Source organism: Centroberyx gerrardi, chromosome 11 (genome assembly GCF_048128805.1).
Source record: "Centroberyx gerrardi isolate f3 chromosome 11, fCenGer3.hap1.cur.20231027, whole genome shotgun sequence".
Classification (NCBI taxonomy): Eukaryota; Metazoa; Chordata; class Actinopteri; order Beryciformes; family Berycidae; genus Centroberyx; species Centroberyx gerrardi.
This window is the reverse complement of record NC_136007.1, coordinates 20,194,885-20,206,945: the sequence shown is the minus strand read 5'-3', so window position 1 is coordinate 20,206,945 and position 12,061 is coordinate 20,194,885. Positions and strand designations below refer to the sequence as shown.

At 42.0% G+C, this 12,061-nt stretch overlaps 1 protein-coding gene across 1 annotated transcript; it reads left to right on the top strand.

Moving 5' to 3' along the window:
• Nucleotides 1-494: 494 nt before the first annotated feature.
• On the top strand, nt 495-8,515 carry pafah1b2 (platelet-activating factor acetylhydrolase 1b, catalytic subunit 2). The gene is made up of 6 exons (XM_071916621.2): nt 495-630; nt 1,036-1,117; nt 2,505-2,594; nt 3,577-3,693; nt 4,612-4,734; nt 5,257-8,515. The coding sequence occupies exons 2-6, from the start codon at nt 1,037-1,039 to the stop codon at nt 5,533-5,535; spliced, it is 690 nt and encodes a 229-aa protein (XP_071772722.2). The 5' UTR covers nt 495-630; nt 1,036; the 3' UTR covers nt 5,536-8,515.
• The last annotated feature ends 3,546 nt before the right edge of the window (nt 8,516-12,061 follow it).

Genomic DNA, 12,061 nt, shown 5'->3' with positions numbered 1-12,061 from the left:
ATATAGTTTAAATCTGAGAAGATGGGTCACGACTGGTGTGTTACCGTTTACTGCCATAGGACAACTGCGCCGTTGTAAAGATGGCGTCGATGCTGTGGTCTAGCTGTGTGAAAGCAGGCCATCGTCTTAAAAAATGTCCATATTCTCCGAAACTGCAGCACGACACTCGCTAAAACTACCCCATAGAGTAGAGAAGAAGTTATTTATCTAGGAAAACACTACCAGGGGTCCGAGTTTGTCTGTTTTCAAAGTGTAAATAGCATTCTCAACCAAGTTCCCATTTAGAAACCATTTATTTATCTGTGCCATGACCCACTAATATCCCATGGTTCATTGCGAAAGCACGTACACAATGTACTTCACTGCAGTGCCCTCCAACGGCGTTACGGCTACCGCTAGCAGATCGGAGCTCTCACCATTAAGACTCTTTGTAGTTTGCTATCTTGACACACCTTTTGTTGTCTCGTCTGCTCTCTCGGTGCGAGCCACTAGCTAGCCAGAGTCAGCTAACGTTAGCTAACGAGCATCCCTCGCACCGACAAACTGACAGCACACAAGTGCAACCGCCCGGGGCAAAGGAGTGACTCTGAAGCCGGGGGAGCCGAGAAGTGACGGTCAGCAGCCTGCCAGGTAGTTTCCTGCAAACTATGAACTAAATAATTATTAACGGCAGGAGTTTTAATATCAACGACGGGCGTGTCGCTGTGAATGTGTGGGAGACGCAGCCCTAACGGTCTGCAGTGATTAGCTAACAAGCTAACGTCAGATAACCAGTAACCTAGCTGGTTTAATGGCAGCTGCTTAGTGTTGTTTAAGCACATGCCTTGAAAGCGAAAGTACATCCTTGTTAGGTCAGTCAGTCTGGTCATGAAACGTTAAGCTGCTGCATCGACCCTGTTTTTGATAACTGGTGCGGATGCTTTCTTTCATGTAGCGTAACACCATACCACCCATAACACCATGACCATCCCTTTCCTCTATGAGAATGTGCTTGAATGTGTGTTAATGTGAATAAACAGTGATAATCTCTTGTAGGATGAGTGGTGATGACATGAACCCAGCTGCAGTGGCACAGCCAGTGGAAGATGTACAAGGTGATGGGCGGTGGATGTCACAGGTATGTAGAGTTTGATTAGTTTGGGGAACAGTCACTCACTCAAGCCTCTGTTTCGTCAATGCACCACAGAAGATCAACTTTTTTCCGTTTTAAATATGCAGTCCAGAATTAATTTGACTATCTGAGTGATTTACATATGTTCTCAAAGAGTTTGTTTTTGTGATATAAAGTAAGGTTTTTGCAAGTTTTCTTACTCCATCATAAGATGCAGAACTATTTTGTGTAAACAAAGCCTTTACAGCATCAAAATACATATAAAATTTGTTTTTAGCCGCCGCACACTGTCAGTCCTCCTACCAACAGCTCAGATGTTAAATTTTAGAGAGGTCTCGGGGCGGCGGTGTAGAACCGTACCCAGGCAAGTTTGTGGGTATACTGTGTGCTTATATTCTGAATTTGGCATGCTTTATGACAGTGCCTGTCTATTAAGATTTCAGTGTTCACAAGACAAGAATGAAATTCATTGCAGTGCAAGACTCATCTAGCTCCTTCCTGCCCTGCCAACAATTTCACACATACAAAATAATCCAACCAATCATCATAAGTTACAGGCACACTTTACCACATGTATGCACGTTGAAGCTGTTGACACGGAAATCACTCCCCCTTGTTAAGATTTTTAGACGGGAGTTATCCCCCCGTATTTTGTGGCTTGTAGACTTGTGAAGAAATTATTCTTTCCATCTTTGTAAAGAGAATCAGTGTATGAAAGGCATATTTTCTAAGGCAGCTCTAGCACAACTAACATTTCATTCAATACAGACCATTGATGTTTCTGATCGTACTTCAAGCCTGTGGCACCAGTGATGGCGAGTGGAAAAATGTCCAAATTGAGGGATGTGCGCTAGATTTGCAAAATATTATGCGCCCCCATGGTCCACTGGTATTCTCATGACTATTGATGTACAGGTGAGGCAAGGGTTGATGTGGGTGAGTGGTATAACAGTCAAGGGTTGTGAATTAGTAAGATTTTATCAATGTCAAAATTACTAATATTTGTTGATTAATTTATATATCATGCACATTCCCAAGACTTGTGATTCCTTTCAAGACGCCACCCTGTATAACCTGTTCAGTGGCACCTCTAGGTCATCAGCAGAAAGGCCTCTGAGGCTAATCCTCCAAAGCTGATAGGACTGAGACGGCTTTCTTGAGGCCTGCCTTATTCCAGGCTTTATATCAGATGTAACGCCAGACGTGTCTGGTGCTGTGATGAGCTTGCGGGACCTCGTCTGGCTTGAAAGGCTAACAAGCATTGTCCCAGTGCAAAGATTTAAGAAACTCAAACCAGAAAGGGGTTAACTCGGGCTCAAATGCCTAACTTTTGGACCCAGTGGAACTAAATCATTGAAGTATATTGATTTTGTGATGGCACGTGTTTTCGCAGCACACAAGATTTGTGCAGGAGTGTAAGGATGCTGAACCGGACGTGCTTTTCGTGGGAGACTCTATGGTGCAGCTAATGCAGCAGTATGAGGTGAGAGGAGAAATTTGCATTTCTACACTTGGTCATTTGACTTGCTGTGTGTGTATTTTAGTTTCAGTGCATGTGTAATTTTCACAGAGCAAGACTTAAGCGATATGGTATCACTATCAAAATCTGAGAATTCTCCCAAGATGCTGCAGAAAGAAGAGACCTTAGCTTATGCTTGCTTATGTCTGAAGTCATCCACATTAAACATCATTGTTCCAGACAGATGGGACCATTTGCAGGATACTAAGGTGATATCTCAGACACCACTGATCTGAGGGATGGAGGGATGATGCAGTTTGCCACCGTGTTCTGCCATTTAAAAAATGACAATGATTTGCCTGATGAGGAACCTATAAATAAAGGTCAAAATTGAAAACTTTGGGGCGCCCTGGAGCTTAGTCGGCTAAGGCGCGTACCATGTAACCGCAACGTCCTGGGTTCGAATTGGGCCCAGGACTTTTGTCGCATGTCATCCCCATCTCTCTGCCATCCTTCCTGTCTCTCTTTACAGTAAAACTGTCCAATTTAAAAAGTCAACAACAAAAATTTGGAGGGATGATGCATCTTGTTACTGATTGGCCCAAGGGGTGCTTGCATTATCCGTGGGGGCCGACATGTTGACTCTTGACATGTTGACTTGTTTTTCTGAGGCATTCACATTTGTGTGGTAGAAATCGCATATTTGACCAATATACAGGACCAATCTTGAATGCTTTTCATAATCATAAAAGGAGATGATAGTTGGCAGATGCATGCCATGCTGTGAGAGACTCTGTTTACGATAGAGGACATGCAGTGCTGTAGATTGATTGCTTACAATTGCTCACAGCATCCCTTGTTAATTTTACCCTTGAAGAAGCTTGCTTTGACTTCCCGAGCTTTCACAGATAGTGCCAAAGAACACACAGTAAGCAAAACCAAAAGTAATTTGGTGTTTTTTTAAGCACTTAAGGCAGCCCACAGATTTATGTTTTGCTCTCCACAGATCTGGAGGGAGTTGTTCTCTCCTCTTCATGCTCTCAACTTCGGCATCGGGGGGGACACGACCTGTAATGTGCTGTGGAGGCTGCAGAACGGAGAGCTGGATAACATCCGGCCCAAGGTGAGGCAAGCCTGCGCAGACCTTGAGAGAAAGACCGCTTAGGGCCGGAAAGGGAAAATTAACCTTGGGGAGTTAGAACTTCCTGCAGGTTTTCATTTTCACACTTAGAAGTTATGATTACATCTGAAGTTACTCAGCTGATATGAAGGAACTGATTAGTATGAGATCCTAAGATTGAAAAAAAGCCTTGAACTGCCTTAGACCAAATAGTCACCGTTGGCCCAGTCTTGTTAGGGCTGGGCTAGTCTACAATACATTTGTCATAGGCAATAAATTCACAGATTCTTAGATTCATGTTTTTAAATTACATAATGTGCAAAAAAGGGAGACGTGGGATTGAATCCAGCATAAACATGTTTTTCTGCGCCAGTCAGTCGGTCATCTGACACTGAAACCAAGGACAAAGGAGCTGTGTCACGGTGCAGTACATTTCTATAGTGAACAGTATGTTTAGATATCTTTTGTATTGTGCCAATATTTTACTTGTTTACAATTAATGAAAACAAAGTTAAAGTTGAACCTTGGCTATACATTTTCACACAACCGTAGCTCAATTTATCATTGAAACTGCCACAGTCCTTCTTCAAATGAGGAATCATCTATTTGGCTGTTCGGCTATTAGTTTAGTGTTGGTTGTGCTGCTGATGCTACAAAATACAAGTCCTTTCGGTAGCAGTGGAACCTGATCATTGCTCTCCCAGTACGAGGGATCAGGCCACGAGAACATTCACTCAAAACAACCAGCAACGTGTTTCTCAGTTACTGTGTATTGTATCTGATAAGGCTCTGGGATCAGCCTGGATTTCTTTCAAGACGATCACAATCGATGATTTGATGTCCATGGGCCTGGAGATTCGCGAGAGTGTGAGCATGCTCAGTGAGAGTAAATAAAGCGTCTCTGTCTGTGATCCTGTCCAGGTGGTGGTGGTTTGGGTCGGAACCAACAATCACGAACACACAGCAGAGCAAGTTGCAGGGGGAGTTCTTGCTATTGCACAGCTGCTTACCTCCTGCCTTCCCAAGGCAAAGGTAGTTGTACTGGTAAGTCTAGTTATATGTCTTGTGTTACACCTACTACTTAGTACTACTACCTAGTACTTTGTTTTAAGGGGATATCTTAACATTTAGAATTTTAGTCTATGTTTTTTTGGTATTTTTTTTTCTTCAAGCATTTGTCACATTGAGAGGATATACAGTAGTTTTTGCACTTGCACTTAAGTTAAATAAAAATCGTTTTGTAGCATTGTTTGTATTCATATTAATAAACTCCTGAACTACCTTCCATACACGAGACAACAAATAGAAATGGCCAAACAATCTTCCCAGAGTAAGTATTTCATCAAACCTAACACCTAATGATGATGATCATGAGGTACAGGCTGCTTTATCATTCCTCATGAGAAATGATGATGGACATATCTAGGCATTTTTTCCCTCAATGTGACAAGGATGTTTTGATGAAAAACAACCAACTAAAATGCTAAATTTCAAGCTATCCCTTTCATGTAAACATGGGTGTACTCAAAATTGATAAATGACTCAAACCTTTACTGTCCGTTTCAGGGTTTGTTGCCCCGAGGTGAGCGGCCAAACCCGCTGAGGGAGAAGAACGCAGCTGTGAACGGGTTTCTGCGCTCCTGGCTGCCGCGACTGGGCCAGGCGCAGTTCCTGGACGTGGGCGGCGAGTTCGTCCACTCCGATGGAGCCATCAGCCCACAGGACATGTTTGACTTCCTCCACCTGACGTCGTCGGGCTACCGCGCCATGGCCAAGCCCCTCAGCGACCTGCTGCTGCAGATTCTGGATGAGACACCGGAGGAGAGGCGGGCGTCACTGGTCTGAGGGCCCGTGGCCGAGCAGCACATTCAGCCAGAGGCATGCCTCACCTACTCCTGTGGGAGAGGGGGGAGACATGCCCCTGGTATCTCTCGGAGAAAGGGCTCACTCATAGGAGGAGAGACAGAGAGAGGGAGGGAGAGAGGGAGAGAAAGGCTCCCTGGTATGGGTGGGCCCACCAGAGGGAGCGTGGGATCATTCATGAGTTCAGGGTTGGGTGTGGAGAGGTGCCAAAGAGGGAGAGAGACCTCACTACAGACTTAGACACTGTGATTGCAGTAGTAAGCACTGTTGCAAAAGGATTTATCAAGGTCAGACATTTCTGAAGCACAGACACAAATATGCTGAGATCCTGGGAGGCTGCAGTGGCTCACACACACACACACACACACACACACACACACATATATAGTGTATTTATGTAGGCCTTTGGATAGCAAGAGAGAGAATCACACTTCCCCATCTGGCTAAATGTAGTTAGGAGTGAGTATTTCCTTCTGTCACCTATGCCAAAAAAAGATAGTAGGAAGCTCCTTTTTCACACAGCTCTAGTATGATATGATGCAAAACAGTACAACGCAATACCATTTGTTGTCCCTAAGGAAATTAATTTTGCAAAGACAAGTGCATAAAACATTGTAGACCTCATACACAACAGAGCTAGTTAACAACATTACAGTTATCTGTACATCTGTACAGCTATTAACACACATGGGATTGCAGAAAGTGAAGTGCAGAACATACTCAACAGTAGACAGAACATTATCCAATATTCACAAAACTGTTATGAGTCCATTCAGTACGCTCATACAGTCTACAGGGAATATACTGTAATGCACATGGTGCATGGCAGTGAGCAGTATGTAAAACAATGTTCACAATTGGACACACTTAAAACACAGCCATACCCAATAGTGAACAGCATATACAAATCATTTACAGATTAACCATGATCATGAGTTTTGCCCGTCAGTCTATTTGTTTATGTATAGTAGTACATATACTAAGCTCAGTAAGTAGCACCAAATATCTTCAATTTCATTGAGTTTGAGATCAAGACAGATTCCCTATTGGAAATCAGCAGCCCTTTAACCGCTAGAAGAGTTTTCCTAAATGTAAGGTCAATAATCTATCAAGCTAACTAAACTCAGCTAGAGAGTTACCTGTCCATAGAGTACAGAGATCCCAAATCTGCAAGGTCTGCTAGCTCTCCTTGACGTTTTGATGTCGCTGTTCTCTGCGTGCATATAAATATTAACGACCACTGGCCGTGCCTCAATATTGGTGTAGAACATGGGCGAAAGTTTCTGGCTTAAACAAGACCAAATATCAGTGAAAATCATGTATTCATACATATTCAACAGTTATTTCACATAGAAAGAACTAGCTGTGTGATAATCTAGCTCTTCCAAACTACAACCCCCTTATATAGCTTCTATCAGATCCAGGAAGTGTTTTTACATTGGGATGTGGGATGCGATTTCACCATATTGGTCCAAATCTACCAAGACATGTAAATGGGAAAATAGCATATGGTATTTATTTATTTTTTAATATACTGTACCTAAATGCAAAAATTAGTCAAAGAACATTTGAAATAGACTACACATTTCAAATGCTTTGCATTGTTAAACTAATTAACAAATTAGCTATGATGCCATTATTGATATACACAAAATTACAGTTTTATAGAGAAATACAAGTCATTCTTAGTGTTTCAACGTGCGGCTGCCATCTTGAGTAAAATTATCTCTTAAGTAAATGCTAAGAGCTGTTGGGCCAGATTTACCTGAGCTGACAAAGGGTGCTGCCGCTCTCTAAATTGTGCTTCTCTCTACTTCTCTGTCATGACCTGGATATCGGTTAGCAGAGATTTTTAAATAGACAAAGCAGTTATTACCGTCATTTTCCGATGTCGTGCCACTTCCCTTCTCCAACTGTGTTGTGATGGAGAGAAGAAGGCGCCGTTACTGACAATTTCCAAATGATTCCCAGCCCCTCCATTGTGTGTGCACCGTTTTTCAGTTGCAGTGCAACAGTGCACTTGTTTTTATTTTCAGCAGCTGGAGAAAAAAACAGTTAAGACAAACAGATCATTGTCACATTAGCTCCAGTCGTTCCCCTTTCATCATACATCACAAATCATAAGTTAGTCATTCACTAATGGCATGAGACGATGTGAAGGTTTCCTATTGAAGTTGGTGTAACAAATTTGGCTTACCCTGCACCTCATAGAACACTAATATATCCTAATATAATGATTCATTATCAATTAACTTTGTCTAGCATAGGCTCTCTCTCCCTCTCCCTCCTCAATACATGGATATATTTTCTGTTTGTTCCATACCTAAGCACCTCCTCGTTCTGTTGTTTACCCACTCTCTATCTCTGTCCCTGTTGTATGTGTAGTCGACTCTCACCCAGCCCTACCACCCTGGCACTTGCCTTTTAGTACATGGTATGGTTATTGAATATTTTTAGAAGTAAAAGCAGCATCACGGTTAAGCTACTCACACAGCTATATATCGTCTACATCACGCTAAACGCTCAAAAGCTACCACAGGTCATGTAAAGAATATCATTTGTCTGTGAGCTTATACTGTAGCTGTTTCTTCATGGCGCAGTTCTGTTGAAATTGTTGCTGAGATCCTCTTGTCGAGCATCAGATTATCCAACATTGCTGCTGTCTTAAGCTCTGCACCGTGGCGTGCTCTGTTAAATATCTCTGTTACAGTGTATGTGTGTGTGCCTTAAGTGTTCCTGGGGGACGTTGTGTATGTCTGTTACTCGATTATGTAAGTTGGATGTGTGAGTGTCTAGAAGTGACCCCAGTTGTATATAACATATGTGACGCCTGAGTAGATGAACTTGGAAGGGGGTTCGGATTGTGGGAGTCTGTATTTGGTGCAATACAGTATTTGCACTGTTTTGGCTAATTGTCACATGCTGATAAGGTAAAGCATTCCAATAAAAACCATGGATCTGATCTTATGTCGGAGTGCTATGTTGTTATAAGTTGCAGTGATTCAAATGACCCATCAATTTGGGGGTTTAAAGAAATATGGCAAATAAGATACACAAATCTGGTGGTGGATCTGTAATAAATCACAGAATACAGACATGCCAAAGGGGAAATCTTCATACTTGTAACATTATTAGAGCACAGATTGTAAGTGTTGATTGCTCACCAATAGAGGGAGCCATTTCATCATTAAACTAAACTGAAAAAGACAGGAGCAAGATACACTTGTTCCACCCCTCCTCTCTTTTCTGGCCAGAGAGTTTCCTAGTAACCTAATTTGTCTTCACTAAGTTTACTATCTTGGTAATGTAATGATAATTCACATTCAGGACTCAAAGGCAATTTAAAGTACTGCAGAAAGACCTCATTAAGCATTTAGCCAGGCTTGATGGAGTGTATATTATTGCTGGGAAGTTGTAAAATACCTAGTTAATAAACCATTAGCTCACTTTTGATGTTGCTCTCATTCATTTTAACTGTGACCTAGAACTGTCCCAACTGCAGGTAAAACAGTTGGTCCATCTGGAGTCTCAAACTGCATGCCATCTATCTACTGAGTGTGTAGTTTGTTGCACTATTGACACATCAAGCTCAAACCAACATTATGCAACAATCATCTGCAGTAAAGTATGGTGAATTCCACAAAAGAGTTAATTTTTCCAGATATAGAAATGGTTGAGGATTGTATGCTGCAATCTGGTTTATAGAAATTCAATGGAAAGTCCACCTAACTCTTAGGTTGTTAATCTGCAAAAGTCAACATTCGCCTAATTTTCTCCAGCATGTTTTTTCTGGTCTTATGAATTTTGAATTATGAGCTCCCAAGATCAAGGAGAATGCAATCTTGTCACATCAATTTGCATTGCCTGAGACGGTAAAAACACAATTTTATTGATAGCCACTTTCCTGCACCTCTATTAAACCTCTCGGAAAATAAACAAAATATGCTAGTGGGATACACACTTTCTCCACAGCTTGTAGATTCCCATCCAAACCACATATGTTTAAATTGTCAGTGAACCAAATCTAAACACCTACTTTGTATTTCTGTTAGTCTGTCATGGTGTTAGTTATGACAACTCATAAATATTTGACTGCCTTCTCTATCAACAGACTGTAGTGAAGTTTTAATTAAGGCATTAACAGAGAGTGATAATGTTGCCAGTTAGTTGCACCCCTGATATAATCTGCAACTGGCCTTGTGTGTCATACTGCTTGTACTCTATTGTCCTGTTTGGGTAGTTTTGGAAGTTTTTACCACATAGCATTTGAAGAGCTTGTATGAACTGAGAAGGGAAGAAAACTAGATATGCACTGTAACCTACCAAAGGTTTGTGTATGAACCAGGAGAGTTAGGGTTTGCAGCACCTTGCCAAGTATGATAAATGCTGCGGTGTGTTGCCTGGGTTACAGCATGCATCAGGGTATTGGCCTTATATCTTATCTGCCACAGTATTTGTTTGTACTGTATCTAATTACACAGCGCAGCACTAGACAAAGGACCCACCAGGAACATTGGTATACTACATCACACATTTACCACTGCAGCAGTGACACAAGCTACTGTGCATTTGGGCAAGCCTCAGAGCCAGGCGGCCCTATACGCTCACTACGCAAGTTGCGTAGGGCCCCGCAAATTACGCAAGGGCCCCGCTTCCCCCTCGTGTCAAAGCGTGTGTCAATGTTTACAACTTCGATGAGAGGATGAAGCGGAACTATCCTTCTGGTCATGAAAAGAGGGGGAAAAAAACACCATGAGAGTGAATTGCGGGAACAGCAATCAGGTAAACTTGTGTTCTCTCCTCTCCAAGTTTGCTGTCAGCAAATAACAGTAACGTTAAATTGATGTGCTAGCTTGCAGTGCATCTCTCTCTGTCTGTCTTGCTAACCTAGCTGGGCAGTGCATCTCTCTCTGTCTGTCTTGCTAACCTAGCTGGGCAGTGCATCTCTCTCTGTCTGTCTTGCTAACCTAGCTGGGCAGTGCATCTCTCTCTGTCTGTCTTGCTAACCTAGCTGGGCAGTGCATCTCTTGGTCTGTCTGTGTCTTGCTTGCTTGCCAGACACTTCCAGGGCTGTTCTGTGACTTTGTGCCTGACAAAAGTGAGAGTGAAATACAACTATTTATTACGTTTGATAAACGCCAACGGGCAACGGTGTTTATAGACTGCAGCTCGGAAAAGATAACCGCGTCGCGCGTGAACATGCGTTCATATGCGCGTGCACAAAATGAAACTCGCGCTTTCCAGCAGCAACCTCTGTGGGGACCAGTCCAGACAATATATGGGCGTGATGGCACTCCTCATAGGCGCACATAATTTTAAAACAGACAAAGATTATCTAGTCTCTCAGTCAAGGTTTAGTTACAACTCTGGACTAATGCAAGATGGAAAGCAATGGATTGACATTGACTATTGATTAAATATTGAATTTAAAATGTTAATTAGCTGGGCATACTGGGCAATATGGATGCACATTTCTTAGTAAATAATAACCATCAATCCATCATCAGTTATTCTTAGACTGACAGATGGAGCAAACTGTTTTAAAGGAGGGAGGATTGTAGTGGGAGCACTGGGGTGTCAGGTGTGACTGTGTGGCAATGGCAAATGGTTTACATGGCTCACGGGTCAGGTAGGAGGGCCCCTTAGCAGAATTTTGCTTAGGGCCCCAGGGAGGTCAGGACCGGGAAGCCTGATAAACAAACTAACAAACTTACAAATAAACTACTGAAAAGTTGAACCTGGATGACGGTTCAAGTTAGTCTAGTTGTTTAATTTGAAGAGTTAACGGCCTAATGTGTGACTGTCCTTTCACCTTTTTCAGAAACATGCTTGTGCATGAAACATCACATGAATCAACATGAACGCTCTCTCAGTAATATGATATGGGCCTAAAGTAATTCCAAACAAGTTATCGAACCACGTGGGTTAAAAAATAACTGTTGATTTTATCACTGAATGTACTACATTTGGGAGTCAATGGACTTGTGTCCAATCTAAACACGTAGCCAGAATCAAATTTCACTGACAGGGTTCACTTGCTTTAATCGCTATCTTTTTTACAGTCCATGTGAGTCATATTTTGGTATGATAGCTTTCCAATGTTATCAATGAATTAATGACAGAACCCATAGATGCATATTTGTGCCAGTGACATTTGCTAGGACATTTGTGATGCTGTATTGCTGTGCTATTATTTTTTTTTTAAATAAAAAAACACAGCCAATTATGACATTTCATAATACTTTTTACATTTCATAATGCATCATATCATTTCATATGAAATAGAGCACTAATTGTAAATATCTGGGAATGAAACAGAAGTTGTCCACATGATAATAGCAGAAGTAGACACACATTTAGAAAACCCCTGAAGAAAGTTTTGGTTTTACATAGGCCCATTATTGTTTTTATGCTTGCCTGCAGCAGAGGCAAGCAGAGGCATAATGATGCTAGACTCAACACATTGCATGACAAACCCTGTTTTAAGAAGACATACCAACGGATACAG